This window comes from Amborella trichopoda, chromosome 9 (assembly GCF_054954075.1).
Source record: "Amborella trichopoda isolate Santa Cruz 75 chromosome 9, AtrichopodaSantaCruz75HAP2 v2.0, whole genome shotgun sequence".
Lineage (NCBI taxonomy): Eukaryota > Viridiplantae > Streptophyta > Magnoliopsida > Amborellales > Amborellaceae > Amborella > Amborella trichopoda.
In genome coordinates this window covers 16487127-16507734 of record NC_142344.1, presented here as the reverse complement: position 1 = coordinate 16507734, position 20608 = coordinate 16487127, and the positions used below count along the sequence as shown (strand labels likewise).

Sequence of the window (20608 nt, the reverse complement as noted above, 5' to 3'; positions counted from 1 at the left end):
TAAATACAGGCAATACCCTTGTATAATAAATAACTCACACAACCTTATTAAATAGTAAAATCCATTTGTGCCTTACCTTATAATTGCACTTTCAACACTCCCGCTCAAGCTAGAGCGTAAATGTCAATCATGCCTAGCTTGACAACTTTATCATATAGTCTATCATGTGCCACTACTTTTTCTGAAGACATCTGCTAGTTGGTCTATGGATTTCATCGGAGTGCATATAATTCTAGTTACAAACTTTATCCCTAATGAAGTGGCAATCCACTTCGATACGCTTTGTTCTCTCATGAAATATAGGGTTCCCAACTATATGGATGGCTTCTTCATTATCGAAGGGTCATTGGCAACTGAACTTTAACTCCCAATTAGCCAATATAGTTTTATCCCACACAATTTCACATGTTTCATGTGTCATAGTGATGTATTCAGCTTCAGCACTTGGTCTTGCCGCTACATTATGTTTCTTACTTTTTGGTGGAACCAAATTACCCCCAAGAAACTTGACCTTCTATTGGTCTACGAACCCATCCAATTGGCACTAGTGTAGATTGCGACGCTCATATAATCATGATTAGTAAACAGCAAACCACTCCCTAGAGATGTCTTGAGATACTTCAGAATATGATAGACTGCTTCTAATTGTGGTCTTTGTAGGGCTTGAACTAATTGACTAACTACATTAGCTGCAAAAGCTACATCTGGCTGTGTAATCGTAAGGTATATAAGCATGCCCATTGATCTCTGATACTGGCTAGGGTTCTTTAGTAACTCTCCCTTTTGTATATGGAGTCTATGATGGGCTTCCATAAGAGTATCCATCGGTGTGGCTTCCAACATTCTGGTTTGTTGTAATAGGTCCAGCACATACTTCCTCTAAGAAATAGCTATTCCCTTCTAGGACTTTGCCACTTCAACGCCCAGAAAATATCACAGGGGACCTCAATCTTTTATCTCATATATCAATATTGAAAACTACGGATTCGGCCACCTAGTTCACTGGGCGGCCTGTTTAGGAAACTTAGGGGTCTAAGCCCCAAGGAAGCTGTTTAGAGGGATTTGGTTGCCTTAAAAAATGATCAGAAACTACAGTTTGTTAGAAATACTTGTAAAACACATTATCTAATTCCGCGATACCGCCATATTTCATACATATATCAAATATGAACTTGCCATTGAATTAATTAGAGTCTAAAAGTCCAATAAAAAAAAAAGAAAAGAAAGAAAGAGATGCCCAATAGGCCAACACCCATGTTCCAAAATCATCATTCCACAAAAATATTCATCATACCAAGTGAAACATAGAAAAAGAAAAAAAAGTCCAATCATGATGAACTCGGATTGGTAATTGAAATTCATCATCACTACCAACAATGGCTCACTGTTTACCACCACCACCACCTGATGATGATGGTGCAAGCAAAGTACATTTTGGGGGGTTGCAATGCCCCCTAAAACCTTTCCCCCCTCTTTGAGGCGGAAAGTGACAATTTTTGCCCTCGGCAGAGGGCATACTTTTGCCCTCTCGCCAAAGGGCACTGGCCGCCGCCTGGGCAGCACCTAGGTGGGCTCCTAGGGACAAAATACCTAGGGATCCCGTCTAGGCCCATATGTGGACAGGAAAGGCTGCCTAGGCAGCAAAGCAGCCTAATGTTTAACATTGTGAAATACTTTAGGTAGCATTTGATATCTGTGTTGTCTGCTAAGCTATCCCTTGTCATCAAGATACACTACGAGTGTCCAAATTTTCCTCACAAACAATGTATGATCACCTTTACTACTGAACCCAATCTTTAGTAAGGGCCCAATGAATTTTTCTAACCAGGCTCTTGGCAATTATTTATATTATCACCTTTTTCCACTGTATACGTTTCCAGTCTCCCCCTAAAACTGAAAAAAATGGAGGCATGGCAATATAGGTTTCCTCATGAAAATCTCCATGTAAAAAGGCTTTTTTCACGTTTAGTTGATGTAGAGACCAAAGACTAAGGAGAGAATATTTCTAACTATATTTAACTTCCACTTATGGGGCAAAAGTTTCTTTGTGATTTATGCTGTGGATCTGTGCAAAACCTTTTGTAATCAATATCGTCTTGTACCCTTCTATAGTGTCATCGGCCTTGTATTTTGCTATAAACACTCATTTACATCCTATCACCTTCTTTCCTTTAGGAGGTTTGTTGAGTTCCCAAGTACTGTTTTTTCAAGAGCTTGCATTTCATCCCACATCGCAGCCTTTCACTGAGGTTATGATAGATCTTTGCCATTAAGTGTGGAATGCAGACAGTAAAAATAAGATGACAGGAAAACCCGATAAGAAGGTAACTTGGAGTTATAAGAAACAAAGTTGCCTGTAGGATATTGAATGCATGAAAGGTTATCTTTGCTTAAGGCAATAGGTAAGTCAAAGTCCAACACAAGGGCTGAATTGGGAGGTTTTGAGGAAATAGTAGGATGAGAATTATTTTGAGCAAAGTTTAGTACCTACTGTCAAGTTGACAATTGAGTAGTTTTTCTGGACTTCAAGTTGAATGATTTGCAACAAGATAGCCAAAATATAGGCTAGGATATCAGAAATCTGCCATAGGCTGTTGAAATGGTCTCGGAATGGGATGAAACTTGATGCCAATAGGCACTCCACCAAAAATTGAGGGCTTTAGATCACCGGCCTATACTTAACTGTCATCCTAACCATGGGAGAAGGTCTTTCCAAAACCTCATCCTGTCAGCACCAGGCCAGAATGTAAATCAGGGTGCCATTCTCCTATCCTCCCAATTTCAGGTCATTCTGTCATCGTTTGCTCCCATCTCCAAGGTTGCTAAGTTAAATGGGCACTATTCATACAGCTAGAGTGCCCCAAAATCAGTCTAATTAACGAAGTGACCCATGGCAAACGGACTCCAATTGAGGCAAAGCTTGACGAAGTTTAGTCTAGGTCACACCAAGCTCACCCTCAAAATTTCAAGCGAATTGGACATCGTTTGACCCACTTTTTGAAGTGATGAAATCCTCATTTATCTTACTTTCATTCCTGAACATTAGAAAGAGAGCTGGAAAAGCACAATCTATTGAGTAAAACTATCGATTACCATCCTATTCTACTACTTAGAGCTGACAATATAAGATATTTGTACCTTTGAAACAACTTAGATTATATAAGTTACAAGAATACATTCATAGTCTAGCGCTAGGAGAGTTCACCGCAAGATATAATCATCTAAGATTGAGAACCTTAGGGAATCAATGAAGTACAATGGATCGAAAGATTACCAGTAAAAATTCTTCTGATTGTGGCCACCAAAAGCTTCTTTGAGTTGGATGATGTTTTGTCCATGATCTATAGCATCATTCTAATCCATATTGCATTTCTATAATCATGCATGATCTAGATGTACACCAATGACCATTATTGATGTGTTCTTTGCTTAGTTTGTTTGGTTGGTGGCTGATACTTTACTTCAAGTGTCATTATACTCTACTCAGTGGCCCTATTTAAATTGTAGAATACTAAATGCATCGTTATTCATTAGTGTTTGCATCTGTACTCTTGACAGTACTTTTGGTGGTTTTTTATGTGGGGAATTTTATTTACCGTCTGGAGAGCTTTTGCTGCCACTAAATGCTCTTTTTAATATTTGATAGCTTATTATGTTGCAGACAGCTTTCCTTATCTATTTCCTTATCTAACTTTTGCTTTATATCATTGATAGTGGCCTTGTGTGGTTGCTAATTTATTTATCACAAATTTTCCATTCCTTTTCTATTTGTGCATGTTTTCCAATTCATAGCTGCTGGAGCTAGCCTTTCTGGTAGTAAAATGGCAAGGAGGATTGGCGGTATTGATGAATTTGAATTCAAACCTATTGGGGAGAATCATAAAAATGGAGTGAGTGGTTTTATGAGTTCCTAATTTTCAGTTACGTAAAGACATTCAGTTCTTATTGATATACTATCCACTACAAAGGTTATCTGGATGTTTAAAACATTTAAATGAATAGGATAGTTATAACCATTATCTGTGAACATTCCTTCTTGCAGCGACTGGCAGTTGGTATTTTTGTATCTGGATTTGTCTTTGAGGAGGAAGACTTTGTGAAGCCATGGGCAGGAAAAGAAAGTAACCTAGAGAGGTGCTTTTTAAACTTATCTATAAATATAAAATATATATTGGTGTGTGTGTGTGCTTGCGATCTCGTGTGTGCGCATCTCTCTCTCTCTCTCTCTCTCTCTCTCTCTCTCTCTATGTAGGACCATAGTCTTGCATCCAGGATGGTGGTCCCTGAATAACCAGATACTTTTCTTTGAAGTCAATGTATTTTTGTCCGACGTTGGTTCTGTTATATATACAATGATAGTTTCCAAAGATAAATGAGATATGTTAGGGCTGGATTATTTGTGATGTCGAACTTACTTACCAATGTTTATCTTCTATTATTCTCATTTTTCTATCAGTCCTTACTGTATCTTCACAATCTTGTACTGGAAGAGGTATTAGCCACCTTGATAGATGCTACTTGATGATGGATCACATTTACTGGTCCTGCCCCAATTCGTATGGCATGGACATGTCATGTGAACTTATTTAAGGCATGACTCTATAGAGTCATAGACCAACATCGTATGTCAAAAAAGGAAATGCCAGTGCATTATAATTGATACCAATTGGGCTAGATGCTCAAATCAGTGTTCTCTTGCCTCTACTAACAAGGGTAGAAGGGGGAGAGTATTTCTTCAAACCATTTGTAGGACAAACAATCAATCTGCAAAGACTGAAGACGATGAAACTGAGACGCACACTGCGAGACACCTGGACCAAAATTTGATAATGTAGTGGCATCACATGGTCATATATTACCCATTTTGAGAAGGGTAGAAGCAATAGAAACAGCCATTTCCATAGAATTGGGATGGCAGAAAGCAATGGAGCTAGACACCAATGTTTTTTCCATCATCTAATCCACAGTAAGTTGAATGAAATCAACTCGAATGACTTACATGAAGTTTATGTAAACTTATTTATTTGGCCAATTGAGAATGAGTTATGTTTATTAAATTCAGATGGTACTGAACCAATTATACGACTTCCAAGACTGTATAGTGAGATGGTATCGAACCAAAAAGATAACTTCACCCTTCTATAACTGTTGAATTTCAAGGAAACCATGGTGAGAAAGAGTGCAAGAGCCTTGAACTTTTGTAGCAGGGCCAGGGCTAAGAGTTTTTAGTTACTGTTTGGTCTATCTACCTGCACAAACACACATTTGCACAATTACATAGAAACATTTATACATGTATGGAGATGTACTGAAGATATGTTTTAGATACGCAAATATGTTGATGGAACTTATTGAGGGTAATTTGTACAAACTACAAAGGGGAAAGATGCTCAGAGCAATAATGATTTTGTTTAACTACTGGGGCCTCAAATTGGGAGTATGTGAAATGTGACAACTGAAAGCAAAGGAAAGTGAGGTATTGATTTTACTGGACAACCTTTTGTTTTAAGTCATAGTTTATTTTGATATGCAGCAGACTACTTGGAGCCAAATGGTGCAGTGATTCCCATATCAATTATAATGAGGTTCTAGTGTGCTCATGGTGTCACCAAACTGTTCCTCTCTTTCTTTCTAGTTTCCTCTCTTTCTCTCTCTAGATCCTACCAAGCTGTTTTTTTCTCTACTTTATTTCAACTCTTCTTGACAACATGAATATTAGGTAAGGTAAATTTAAATTAACTGTGTCTGTGAGAACCACTTTTAAGAGACTTGCCAAGGGAAAATTCAATGAAAGATGTCCTCAAAAAGCTTCTCACTGTTTCTAGTTTCTGGAAGTCCCTTCCAAGTTTTGCACAGAGGGATATGTGTTGCATTAGAAAAGATATACTTTTTCTCTGCGTCTATGTTTTCTTATTCTAATTTTTTGTTCAGGTTCCATGATTGGGTGTAATGTTCCTCGTTCTAATTGCAGTTTCAATGTAAAGAAAAGTCTTATCTTTTAAACTTTTAGACATCTTCTATTGCAATGGAGCTGGTTGTTCCTTGAGAGGCATCAGTGCAATTGATTTATTCATAATTCATTATACTGCTGATCATGTTGTAATTATGGCCAGATATGCACTACAGTGGGAATCAAAGAACTTGATCACAGTAAGCACTGCAATACAGGACTGGCTGACATCAAGTAATTAAATTGATTATGAATCATACATTTCGTTTTGCATTATATATACACGAATGTCCGGAATCGTATTTCTCAATGATGATATTAATGTTATCTTATTACAGGCCTCACAATGGAACTAATGAAGCAGGGTGCCATGTTGACTGTATTAAATACACTTGTTGCTGCATTGGCCTGGCCATCTACTTTGCTTGCAGCTACCAATTTCATTGACAGCAAATGGTCCATAGCAGTGGACAGGTTTTGTTGCTATCTTGGGCATTTTTTTAAGAAATCTTTATTTTATTCTTTTCAACACTAATGCCGTGTTTCTGTTGTTTGTTTTTTATTTTCAGATCAGACAAAGCAGGACAGCTCTTGGCTGATTGTTTACTAAAAGGCCTGCAGGGAAACAGGTAAGCATGGAAAGAGATCATGTTTCTAGCTGGAAATGCCTCGTGGACTGTAAAAAACAGTCACTTGCTCATTTGTTACTTCAATATTTTCAGGCCTGTGACTCTCATTGGTTTTTCACTGGGAGCACGAGCAATATTCAAATGTCTTCAGCATTTGGCTAAAGCAGGAGACAGGGGTAGGCCATATGCTTTAACTTCCATCTATCTATATCTAAGGGACGATGAAAAGAGTGATGCCGATGAAATTTATGTTGCCAGGTGGCCTTGTAGAAAGAGTTGTTCTTCTTGGTGCCCCGGTTTCTATCAAAGATGAGCACTGGGAGGATGCTCGAAAGGTATTATGGGCCAATTGCCTGAACCTAAGTAATATACTTGCATCTGTTATTTCTGTTTGAGACAGCAATACATCCAAAAGATTTCCTTTATTTTTCTCTTTCTTATTGGCTGCCAGATATTTCGTATTGATAAAAATGATAATGATTTGCATTTTACTGCTGCATATGCCCATGTATACAATTATTCAACTAGAGAGATTGATTAGCAACATTAGGTCCTGCTGACTTTCAGTCATTTCAGCAATTCAGCCATTTACTGCTGTTCTTCATCCAACTCTTTGTTTTGTCCTCCAATCTTTGAAAGCTTGAAATATATTGTTAATGTTATGACACTGTGAATGAAAGAAATGGCTATGTGGAACTCAAGGTATTAAATTTCCAAAAAATTCTGTTTTTTTTGTTCAATATACCTGAATTCCACGTACATGGGCCACTATGTGTTGCTGTAAAATAAAAATAATACCTTAGATACAACCTAAGATATTTATTTTCACTGCCAAAAGAAATAAAAACTATCCAGGAGGTTTAAACAAACCTCCACTATAATTTTTAGTACAACACAAGTTCCTAGAAATTCACGGAAAATAAAAAATAATACTGAAAATTAATTAAAACTACTAAGAAGAATTACTAAAAGATGCCTGGAGTTACCCTCACAGGTCTTGGTACACCCCACACCGGATTCCCTGACCGATAACACAATTTTATTCCTTTAGGTGTTGCTAGAAATTCTGAGATAAGGAATCTTTGTAGGTAATATTTCTTTTTCTAGGGTTTTGGAGAGCTAAAAAATCAACTAGGGTTTGTAGAAACCCTATGTGAACTGACTAGGGCTGAGCTTGTGAGTTGATCTCTCTCTAGGTTCGTTGTCACCGTTCTTTTCTTCAAAACACAGCAAGCCTTAGGATTTTAAAGTTCCTCCTTTTCTTTCTTTTAATAGAAGCTACTCAAATAAAGGAGAGAGAAAGAAAGAGAGTAGCGTGACTTTTTAAGGCAAAGAGGGGTGACACGATTTTAATTTTTTATACAAGAGAGAGAAAGATATGGCGTGGAGGAGAGGGTGAGAATACGTGCGTGAGAGAGAGAGAGAGAGAGAGAGAGAGATCTTGAGGCATGAGAGAGAAAAATCTAGATGTAATGAGAGAAGGGGCTCAAATCTTGTTTAAATAGAAACAAGATCTCTTTTCTATTTTGAATAGGATTTTAATATAAGTATGCCTTATCTAATTTCTGGCTTGACTTTTAGGATAATTAGAAACTCTATGGGGTGAGAGAGATTAATCATAACCATTCATCCCACAAATCAGCCATCATAATTTTGGGTGGAAATTTGGAATCTTATCCCCTTAGACTTTGACCCAAATCCTTCTAGTTAAATTTGCAATACACTCAAACTTTGTCATTATCTAGATCTCCCATAATCAAGGATAATTTGTATTTTAAAAACTTCCATAGGATATGAAAACAAATATTAAGATATTTCCTATCTTAAACTAAAATAAAATTTGAATCAAATATTAAGAAAGTGGGGCATCCCCCTTTTTCCTAAAAACAGTGGCGTGGATCGTTTTTGCTAAAATATTGGCATGGAGTGTTTTTTGCTAAAATAATGGTGTGGCCCTCCTAGGGGTGGCACGTAGCCCCCACTCTTAAAAAAAAAGCACACACACATACAAGGTTGGATACTTGGTCCCACATGTGTTATTTTAGGTTCTGAAAATTTCAGAAATACCCTTTGATGAACATTATAAAAAATAAATAAATTTAAAAATTTTAAAAAATATTTAAAAATCATAAAAACATTTTTAATGCTAAAATAAAATATACTAGGAGTGGATTGATACCAATAGATCAAAAGTAGCGACAATAAGGGCACTCCACTTGCCTCAAGAACCATGATCCACTACTGTTTCCTTATCCAACCTAACAGAAACCCATGACCCAGAGTCTCATAGCAGGGGCTCATTATTGTTTTGTTAGTGTTGGATAATAAGCAATGGGACCATGATCATGGAATGTGGATTTCAATTTCCCCCTTTAAGAGCAAGTCTTGCACTTGTCATCACAGTGCGAAGAGGGCTCACTCTATGCACATGTACATGTATCCTTTTATAGGGGTGCATCTCAGTAATGCGGTTGTCATGTGTACATGTCGTGTGGAAGTTTGTTGAGGCTTTAACCCTTGCTCTCACAGGCCTACAACTGCACACAAGAGACCATACAGTTCTCCTGGCCTACAAACATCATACCTAGGCATCTCTCTGACCTCAATAAGGGATGACCCACTGCAAAACCTTCTTGGTTTTGCCACATGCCAAGAGGTAAGGGTTTTGGACATGACCAGGGCCATATACTACCCAACCCTTGGTCAGTCAATATACACTCCCGTTGAAGTGCATATTCCACTATAAATTGTCATATTTACAAGCTCTCTAGGCCTATAAAGGTCACAAAACTCAACAGTGAAGAATCAATGACTTTTGTATTACATAGTAATTATGATGTTGAATTTTCATACATACAATCACACTGTACATTATTGATCCTTCAAACTGAACATTCTAAACAAATAGGCAATCGGAAGTCTATCTGAATCCTCTCCATTGTCAAGTGGGGAATGGAGTCCAAAAGGAACAAAATATGAGATATGTTGCATGATCACAGTTACACAAATTTAATCATCCTCTAGAGTCAATACCAAATCTGCCAATCATTTTCCATATTCATCCAGTAAAGCCTCCAGTATTTGCTGCCTAAAAATATGAAATACTATTTCATTACATCCATCTGCACCCTCTTTTCACTAAATAGTTGGGCAAAACATTCCTTCCAAAGACAAGGTAAATTTGCCAACGTACAAGTATGAGTTCTTGGGGATCACTTCCATGGACAGCGTCAGCAACCAGTTTATCTTTGACTATAAGACTTTTGATCTGCTCATTGATAACATCATAGTCTACAGCTAAGTTAAGCCTTAACCATGCTGGCTGCATTTCGGCTCTGAAATTGCTGAGGGTACCTAGTAATTTTTAGAAATCTGTAACAAACTGACGATCTTGGTCACGCAAAGAGCCCCATCAGCAGCATGTCATACCAGGTTCACTAAGTTTGTCTGATTGGTGCTTTTGTTTCATCCAGGTTGGTGGGTTTTGTTCTGAAAACATCAGATAATTTGGACGCTCTCATGCACTATATTGGATCTTCTAGGCTCATGAGTTGTTTGAATGACCTGCTCATTTATATTATGCTATCTCCTTGAGCCATAATTTTCGAAACAAAAAAATCTGGCCATTGCTGATATCTGCTTCATCTCTGGTGGAGTTTTGAATCTCTTGTTTCATTCAATACAGGTATTGCAAAAGATGCCTGCTGAACATATCCAGATAGGCAGGGTATCGCAAACCCCTACCTCATCCTCACCCATAGATTTTCCTGTCAATACTCAAGTCTGTTGGCGAATATGCTTTCCAGAAATGCATTATTAGTGCTTGTCCTCTAGAAACAGAAGCTGTTCACAAGATTCTATTTGTACTCCTAGAGTTTATCAAGTATTGTAATAGGGAGATTTGGGGCTCCATTTTAGGTAAACCACGAAATCTTTCCCAGCACTAATTTATCCCATTTGCACCTAGATCATTCAGTTACAAACTCCAAATGTTTAGCATTTCAGGAAGATTTTGCATTGAAGGGTCTGGTGTGTTATTGATCGGTTACATTTGGGAACTAGATGGGATTGAAATTTCAGGATGTGTTTCAATAACTTGCTTAAAATTGGAAGAATGTTACTCGGTGGGTACCCCTCTTGATGTACTGAACTACTGATAAAAGAAGAGACAGGTGAGTTTTCTATTTCTTGGTTGGAGCTTCTAACTGCAGGATTTTTGCTTAACTGATACATCTCTCTAGAATTTTCAGAAATTTAGTCTATCCTACTATCCAGCTAGTCTTGTCATTGGTGAACAGTATTGGTGGACTTGATCCCCAGCAAGACTTAAGAGCAAGGTGTAAAATCTTTTCTATTCAGCAGTGTCTGGAAGAACAACAAATCATATGGGTCAGATCACTAATGGCTTTTATTGATTTTCATAAGGCAATTACAAAAAATAAAAAAATATGTTCTCATACATTTTTGGGTGGTGAACATTGGTCAAAGATGTTCTTTGATTTTGTTTCCTTGCATAGAATAATACATTACATGTAATGGTGTCGTTCAATGTGAAAAGAATGCATAAAATAGAAATTTGTGTTGCTTTTGCGGTTTGCCATTTATTGTAAATCTTGACCTAAAGCTATCTGAAGTCCATTAGGACTACGATTGTGTCATCTGGTAATTCTCCTGTTGAATGTGTCACCATTTGAAAAGAAAATTATATTAAGCTTCAAATTTTTGGGCATTCAATGTGTATCTTCTCATCTTCTGAGAGACCTAATTTGGTTTGCTAGAGCTATGTTTTCCTTGGTTGCGTTGAAAACCAGAAAATTTTTAGGTATTATGTTCCTATGTCAAAAAGACTTTGTAATCTCATGTCATGGGTCTTCTACAGGAGTATTTTGTCTGACAACTTGGTGCTTCTGATTATTTGTCATACTTATGCTGTTTTTCCAGGATATTTTCCATGCTTCCTAGTAAGAGTCTACACCGAAATAGTTCAGCATAGAAATCCCCATGCACATTTGAATGGGGCATAGGAAGCTACTGGGCCTATCACGAAATCGGATATTGTTAATCACTTGAGCTTAATGGACAATGGTTTATTCTCAGTCGACCTTGATATTTCTGTTAGGGATTCATCAACGATCTTGACAGATTCTCGATTTTAATAAGTAGCATGAGTAGAAAAAAGATAGACATACCAATCGTATGTTTAGTGGCTCTTGAATCAATGATCCAGGGAGCTTGAGATTGAGTCATGGAAACATGATTTGTGAGGATGTGGATCTTACTGATTGGGCAAGTTGCGACTTAGAGGAAGAGGAACGCTCATCATGGGTTGTCAAGTTTAAGGTCAAGAAGCTCTCTCTTGGAAAAATAGTCACCAACTCATCCTTAGGTATAGACGTTGTGTGGTCACAAAGTAAATGACCAGTAGTATCCTGTTGCAACACAAAGTATGACTAGTCTTCTCACTAGTCATTGCTGTGTAGGCACAAGTTGAATTATGCTTAGGGCATCCAATGAGATCCCAACACGTCTCCTTAGTTTGTCAAGATTTTCCACAATGAGCACGTTTCTATTTATGTTTTTCTTTGGGAGTGAAGCTTCTAGTACCACCACTATGCACTCTACCTCAACCACCACTGTGGCCCCCACCACGACCATCAAAAGAGTTTTAAACAAGGCCAGATGGACCTTTCAAATTCAACAATAGATGCGACCATAATTTCCTACAAGTTTCCCTACATTTAAGAAATGAAAATACTATCTCAAGTGATCTGAGATATTCACCGCCCAAAACATTAGATTGAATAGTTTCGTATTCTAGATTATGACCCCCTAAAAGATCAAATATCTTATTTTATTCCAACCTCTCTTTGCTCTTTAGCATAACAAGAGCAGTTTATGGGCTAATAGTTGTTTTGGTTCATCCGAAAGACCCCATAGAAAATCACCAACTCATAGATCTTTTGTCTGAAGTTACTAATTTGCTGCTCCAACCCATAAGTTTTTACAATATTCGTCTTCTATAAGCAAGCTTCAAGCACTACATTCCATATTCTTTTGAAGTATTGTTATCCATAAATGTAAACTCAAGTTTGGCTGCGTAGAACTTAAAAGTCAGTTGCTCATATTCCTATCATCCGCTTCCCAATCTGCATAAGATGGATCTTTAACATTTGGTTTCACTATACAACCATCAGCCCTCTTTGTTTTTCCACCTAGGAGCAATTGAACATATCTTGCCGACTTCAAGTACTTTGTCCCATCAAATTTTGTAGTAGTGATTTGAAAGCCTGAATACTCCACCTGATGTTTGTTGTGACATTAGATCTCTTTGAATGGTCTCTGTAAACATACATAGTGAAAAAAATAATAGTCGATCATAAAATTGTGTATGCAAGGGTTACTATTTAAACGTCAAATAGTTGTTGTCAGATCTCTATCAGTTTTCATCTAACCAACAAGAATCTTTTGATTTGATTCAAACCTCAGATGATTTCTCATTAAACAATAGCTAAGTATTGGATCATCCAATCGATAGACCAAAAAAACCTTATGACACTTAAACGAAAAACTGATTTCTTGTTAGACAAATGGCCAAGTACTGTATCATCATAATGCTCAAAAAAATGGGATCTACTTGGGATAACCCTTGCTTACTTCGCATTTTCAAGTTGTTTGGCCGTGCAACTGCTAACCTTAATTGTACGGCTAGAGTTTTACTAGACCAAGTTCCAAAATTATGGACGTTGCTATAGATCTTCAAATCATGACCTTGCCCTATATCTCTAAATCCAAACATGGTTTTGTTTTCCAAGTTGAATGTAATAGATTGAGACTTAGATCTGAATGTTATTACATATCTCGTGCAATAAGAAAAGAAGAGAAGTTAATAGAAAAAGTGAAAGTATATGATAAGGCCATTCACCTTAAGTACAGGTTCACAATCGTTCTTAGCTGTTAGATGTAAATCGGATGACTGAAGGTATGTCAATGACCAGGTTCAAAGATCAAAAGATTTTTTTTTTTAACTTTTTCACATAACCCTAGCCGGATTTCATTTCTAACATTTAGGAGTAACTTTTTCACATTGGACAAGTTGGGTAGAATGTGTTGAATTAGTCCAGTGTTTAAGAGGAATGGCAGTCATATATTATTGACATAAAAAATAAATGCAAGAACTATAGAAAAATTCCTTATTTTTAAATATTGAGTCTCAATTATGCCCCTAACCATAGTTACTAGAATCTTCCGTCCCAGATGGAGATTCGGCTTTGGAATCTCACTCCAGCGCTTCAAATAATGAATTTTCATATAATCCAGATTTTTAAATTTAGGATTTTTGCTTCCACTTTTAGTGAATCTTGATTTGAGTTCCTTGGGATCAAGGTTCAGCAACATCAATTCCCAGGTTTCATAGGTGCACCGAATCGTGATTCGATCACCAAGGGTTTAAAGTTTTGATAACACGAAATCAGGATTCAAATGCAAATATCTAGATTTATTAAGCTATTAACAAAGTATCATACTATTGTCTTTTGAGCATAAGTGTCAAGCAGCAAACCAGACCATTACAGGTAAGATCCGCACCTCCTTCTGAAATCCGAATCATAGCTCACTGCCCATAGCCCCCAGTGTTGGGTCTTAAAGTGTCAAGCATCTAGAGCTTGAATAGCTTGAGCTTGACATCCCTATCTTAAGGCAGAAGATCCTCTTTTAGGCATGAAACTAAGCTTTAAATCCCACACAAACATTGGTTTTCTTTGTATATCGATTAATTTCTTTAAGTGTGCATTTTAATGGTTTAATCTAGTGACTAAGTCTAAAAACTAAAAAATGATGTACATTTACGTGTGTGGTATGTCAGTTGAACATGTGACTTTTGTTCCAAGTTGCATGTCTTGCACTATCCTATGATGTGTGTATTAGACCGAATGACTGATAGCCAAATAACATTATATATATATATATATATATATATATATATAAAAAGCAATAAAACCTGTTATGAGATACAATACCTTATGCGAAACCCAAAATTGATATATTGAATACAACTATTTAGGGGTCTCGATGTTTAGGGCAGTCGGCCTCGATTCCAATACTAGGATACCTTGGCTAAGCATACTCATTACATTGATTCCAGTACTAAGGGATTCTTGGTTAAGCATACTCTAGAACCTCGAACCTTTGGCCTTGTGGATCTCGTTACTTAGTTATTTCTAGCTCAGTTCCAAGTAGTTGAGGGAGCAAGTTCCAAAAGTTAAGAATCTTGATTTGTAAGATATGCATTGTCTGGATGGCACTTCCTAACCGTAGGAAGCTTCTAGCCTCGTGATTCCCCACTTTCAATTCATAAATAGCTCCCGCTTCCAAAAACTATGCCCATAACGAGACATTTCACTTTCATTAGGTGAGATAGCTATATTGCTTGTTTATGGGGAGGATAAAGTTTTGAGTGTGATGATGCAAGCATTATTCAAGTGAATCGAATTTTGGCATATGATGCAGATGAAGGATATGAGTTTTCTCATAATTCTTGGACTTGGGAGTACCAGATCTTCTTGAGGCATTATAGTGAGTCATCAGGTACCTAAGGCATATATCTGGAGAGCTCATTTCTCATTTAGCTGATATAACTGGTTGATAAGCGAAGAAAGCTTAAGGTCATACTTTTTGCATCAGATGGCGATCAACTACCAATCCTACAGCCTAGAAAGCAATGTGACAAAGTGGTACTTTATCTTATTATCGCCAAGCCACGTATATCAGATGATGTTCAGTTAGTTAATCTGTTTGTTTTATCATCGTGGTCCTCAATATAGATGCTGTTCATCTGTCATCAGATGGATTAGATCTATTACTGGACAATGGTTGCTTGACTGCTTCATTAGTTCTTAAGTTGATAGCAATCGCTGGTTGTAATTAGGTTAGTGCTGTTGTCAGAAACTATGGTGCACCATGTGATCTGGAGTTTGCATATCTTGCATCTTTTGCAAGTATCGGAACTCAATATGGGCATGCTTATTACAATGTTTAGAAGATGCATTAGAAATGTAGAAGATATCTCAATTAAAGTGACAGTATGGGGACCTGTAAGTATTTTGGACGTGTCCAAACATTGGAGACGTATTCAATTCTTGGAACATTATTTTATGTATCAACGTTGTCTATAATATAAATATTATCCACATGTATTCTGTAAGATGTGAAGCTGCCTATGTCCATTGCAGCTTCTTTTCTTAAGCTGCATTGGATGCCAATACCTGTTTTCTCATCTTGTACAGTAAAGGGTGTGTAATACAAGCTGTGTTGTCCTAGTCCACTGCTGAAGCTTGCAACTACAAGGCCCTTGAGATTGTTTGACTGAGGATTCTTTGTTTTGATATCAGAATCCAAGTTAATCCCCTTTCTATTCATGGAAACAACTTTATTACCATAAAAATTACGTCAAATCTGTACTTCTGTGATTGGGCCTAACACAGAGGTTGATTGTCACTCTATCAGGGTGACATTATTGATCTTCCATGTCTACCTTTAGAGGACCAGTTGGACACACTATTACTTAGTGAACTGTCATTTATACATAGGGGTACTTTAGTTTGAGGAGGTATATTGAGCGGTGTATTATAGATTATTGTAGTTCCATGGTTATGTATTTGTTAGCGATAACTATTCAACTGTACTGCCTGATAGGGTATTTGTCATATGCACTATATTAAGTGCAACTATGCATTTTGCCCTCATAATCACATACTTCTGACCGAAAATGCATGTGTTATAGTTGTTTTGAAGTTCCTATCAGAACATTCAAGCTAAAATTTCCATATCAAAATTTGTGCACTGACTTCATCTTATTGTCAAAGTTCCTGAATTAAGTTACATGATGTGGGGGAATTGTCCATTCATTTAAAATTCCTCCAGAGATATGACTATTAATATGGAAAGCCATTTTGTAGTTATTCATGCGGTCAAGAAATTTTATAGGTAGAAGAGACCTTCTGAGTATGAAGGCTCTTGTGGCAAGGGAAGGCTTATATATTTTGAGATGTGTTGACTACCTCCAAAATGATGGCTGACTTGGAGCTGCCAAAATGGGTCACATTGAATTGTTTTCATGTGGATATAAGACTACCTGTAATTAGCCATTGAATGTTTCGAACTAGCTGGAGTTCTCCCTTTACTTTCATTGACTCTTACTAATTATTCTGTTAAATCGTACGACCCTTAAAAGTCCCATGCTTTTAATTCTTGAGTTGTGGGAAAATCATCAGGCAATCAAGTGCATGAATGTCTCATGGAGTAGAAATCTCTCTCTCTCTTTCTCTCTCTCTCCTTCTCTCTCTCACACACACAATTCATCATAAAGAGATGGTTTAATTAAACAATCGTTGGCATATCAATGTTATCAGACGGTGGCTGGGAGATTTGTGAATGTGTATTCCACGAATGATTGGATACTTGGAGTTGCTTTTCGTGCAAGGTATGTCTCATTAATAACTAAGAAAAAATAACGACACCATCATTAGCTATCGTTATTTTATATTTTCTGTTATGCAGTCTTCTTACCCAAGGATTGGCTGGAATTCAACCTGTCACCACATCTGGTGTTGAAAATGTGAGTATGCCCATATTTACTGGTATGGGGTTTAAACAATTCCAACTGTCAATCTGTACCCGCACCCATTGGGTAAGCCTATCATGCAGGTCGATGTAACAGAGCTTGTTGAAGGCCATTCATCATATCTTTGGACCACCCAACAAATTTTGGATCGGCTTGAATTGGACACGTACTATCCCATTTTCTTAAATGCTTGATCTTTTCGAGTGTGGAGCATCCTTAACACTTCACTTTGATAAGGTAATGATGCAGGTCATCCTATGCAGATGGACATGGTAAAGTTTCTCAAGATTAGACATCATATGAATTACTTTGGTTTCACATATTTTCTCTTTTCTTGTCAAGTTTATGTGTTTGATCTATGCAACTCTCGTTTTTGGTGTCTTGTACACTGATAACTTGATTTCTTACAGTGTTGAGGATTCTCCAAACCTACCTGCAGCGAGATGAGCGCTATGCATATTCAGGATCTTCTAAGACTTGATTTCATAGGATTCTTGTATCCATCAAATGAAGCTCATCAAAATTTATCCATGGAGAAACAAAGAAACACATTGCAGTAAAGTTGATTTTGGATGTGGGGTTTTAGCTGGTTGTGGTGGACAGAACTGTTCGTCATGGGAAGCTGTGAACTCAAGGCTCAACTTCCAGCTCATGCCTGTGCCAATCTCAAGGGAGGTAGGCCACGGATCTCGGTTAACCTTATAAAAAAGTGCTCTCACAAGGTATGTCGAATTGGTGTCGCTTTCTTCTTGCAGTATACGACTCTGAGATTCTTCTTCCTCTCGTTTTTTTTTTTTTTTGGGGGTGGAGAATAAGCTGTGGTTCCATACTTGGATATCCGTTCAGCTGTCTTGTATGACCTGACAATGCAAATAAGTGGCCACGGGCTCTAAAATATTTATACAGCTAATGACAGTTGGTGTCTTGCAAGTTGCAAGGGAACATATTCTCAAATGTACAATTATTTTAGCGAAAATATCGTCGATCACTAAAAATCCAACTTATTTCATAGTAACCTCTTACATTTCATCCCTATCAGTTTCAAAATTTTTCATTCCACTCCCTCCAAATGTCCTGACCATTCTTTTTTATTTTGATCCTTATTAGTGCCCTAAAGTAATTTGAAAATGACACTTATGTCATTTTTCTCTCTTCGCACCCATAAGGCTAACCCTTGGTGCCCCTCTTATCTCTCTTTGCACTGGCTCTAATGGTACACTGAGAGTATTAGTGGTGATTCACCTGTTTTAGGATACCAAATACATAGTTGAGTCTACGGATTTTGAGAAACAAGAAATAAAGAAGGAATAGAGAAACAATGCGAGTGTTATTCTAGAATTAGTCTGAGTCACATAATGAGGATTAAAAAAAAAAAAAAAGGCAGTAGGGATACTTGTAGGGGATGGTAAAAAAATATGGAAAAGTATACAATGAGTACAAGGTGGTCACAATTAATCTTGACCATTGAATGTGAAATTGGAAGGTTGTATTTATTCCATTTATCAAGCACAAGTTCAAAAGAAATTTTTTCGAATTTTGTGAGACACCTAAGCTATCAAATTTCACATCAAATGGTTATAAATCATTGTGGCCTCTTTATACAAAAGATAAAGGGTTTCCTTGCATACAATCCCAAAAAACATTGGTATAACTTTTTAATGTTGCTTGATAGGGATAGAAACTTGGGGGTTACCATGAAATAAGTGAGTGTTTAGGAGTCACGACGATATTTTCTGATTATTTTGTGTCCACTAAGTTTTGGTTGGACAAATTGTGAGGACACTACGGCACATGAAGGAAAGGTGTTCTGATCAAAATGGAGTCAAAAAACAAAAGTATTTCGTCCCAGCTTTAAATAATCTTCTATCCTTGGCCTAATTGTGCCATCTCTCTCTCCCTCTCTCTCTCTCTCTCTCAAATAAGCTTGGAAGTTTCCATTGATATTCAGTATCTGTAAAACAAAAAAAAACTCGCAAAGGTAATCAGCAAAGGAATTAAAATCTTTTCACATCTAAAGAGGAACAGCGTGTTTTTGCCGGCACCTTTGCCGCCTCATTAGCTTATTTTTAACATAAGTAAAAGTGATATTCTTACCCATGCACAAATTTTCAATCTCTATTAACATGTGTTTCAAACCCTGGGGTATTCTCTGCTCATCCTTACATCATTGAATGCCATATAGGGAATCCCTTTCTACAACGGCTCTTTGATGATTGTGATTGAAAAGTAGTTATAGGAGTTGTAAAATAGGCCTTCTCTCTCTTCATTAATTGTAATTTGACTTGATGTCCTTGAGAATGTGGTTATAATATTATCAAGGTGATCTCCCTTCTTTCCTTTCCTTTCCTTTCCTTTTTTTTTTTTTTTTTTTTTTTTTTTTTTTTTTTTTTTTTTTTTTTTTTTTTTTTTTTTTTTTTTTTTTTTTTTTTTTTTTTTTTTTTTTTTGACAATATTTGAAATTTTTATTTTTGAATAGCAGTGAAAACAAAAGATGTTACATCATCGGAAATAACCAAAGAACAAAAGAAGCCTCTCATTTTGCCAAAGCATCTGTTAAGTCATTGCCCTCCCTATAGATGTGTTGAAAAGAAACTTATCCACAATTTGCAGCTACTAATGGCAAAACTGACAAGGTACCCGTTGTTCTTCTTACAACAAAAAATGGTGCTTAAGAAATCACCCTCCACTACACAACTGCCCCCTCAATTTCTCATTAAACAACTTCAAGCCTTCCAAAAGAGAGGCCATCTTAGCTTGATTAGCCGAAGCTATTCAACAAGAACCTACATAACCAAAAAGAATAATCCCATTCCAATTGCTCACCACCTCACCCAAACCAACAGTTCATGGATTGCCAAACGAACTTCCATTGAAATTCAATTTATAACTCCCTTGTAATGGTAGCACCCAAATGGATTTGGGGCGACACTTCACCCTTCTCATCTTGAAAAGATTTGAAAGATCCAAATGAACATCAATCTCCGACACACCCCAACCTTCTTTTGTGATGGATAGCAAGTCTATGAAGTATGAAAGATATTAATCAGAATTCTATCAAAGTGCAATGAAGACGCTTCAAAGATCCTACAATTTCTTTCTTTCCATGTTTCCCATAAAACCACTCCTCTTAAAATCATCCAAATCATCTTACCAACTTTAGGTACTTGAACAAAGGATAATTGCGTGAGGATTCCTAAAACATTAGAAAGCAACACCCAAGGCATACGCCACTGATGGAAACACCAGTTCCACACTCTAGAAGCAAATTGGCAATGAAAAAATAAATGGGACCCAGATTCACCATCATTTTGGCACATCAAACAACATTCGGAAGAACCTTTCCTCTCTTAACAAGGTTATCTATTGTAAGAATTTTCTCTTGCAAAATCAGACGTCTAAAAGCTTGAACCT

General features: G+C 37.0%; 1 protein-coding gene across 8 annotated transcripts in view; it reads left to right on the top strand.

The window, feature by feature from the left end:
- Window positions 1–18173, top strand: part of LOC18424507 (transmembrane and coiled-coil domain-containing protein STS1) — a 45114-nt gene extending 26941 nt beyond the window's left edge. For 3 of the 8 annotated variants that reach the window (XM_020676667.2, XM_088848496.1, XM_006829093.4), the window contains 11 exons: window positions 3793–3890; window positions 4043–4134; window positions 6114–6184; window positions 6289–6424; window positions 6520–6579; window positions 6673–6755; window positions 6838–6914; window positions 16986–17056; window positions 17134–17191; window positions 17281–17434; window positions 17608–18173. In XM_020676667.2, coding sequence (XP_020532326.1) covers window positions 3793–3890; window positions 4043–4134; window positions 6114–6184; window positions 6289–6424; window positions 6520–6579; window positions 6673–6755; window positions 6838–6914; window positions 16986–17056; window positions 17134–17191; window positions 17281–17391 — 857 coding nt within the window. In that variant the 3' untranslated portion in view covers window positions 17392–17434; window positions 17608–18173. Of the gene's footprint in view, window positions 1–3792; window positions 3891–4042; window positions 4135–6113; window positions 6185–6288; window positions 6425–6519; window positions 6580–6672; window positions 6756–6837; window positions 6915–10264; window positions 10752–16985; window positions 17057–17133; window positions 17192–17280; window positions 17435–17607 lie in introns of those variants that run through there. The other 5 variants (XR_016041751.1, XR_016041750.1, XM_088848497.1 and 2 more) reach the window with 3 other exon arrangements.
- Window positions 18174–20608: the final 2435 nt, after the last annotated feature.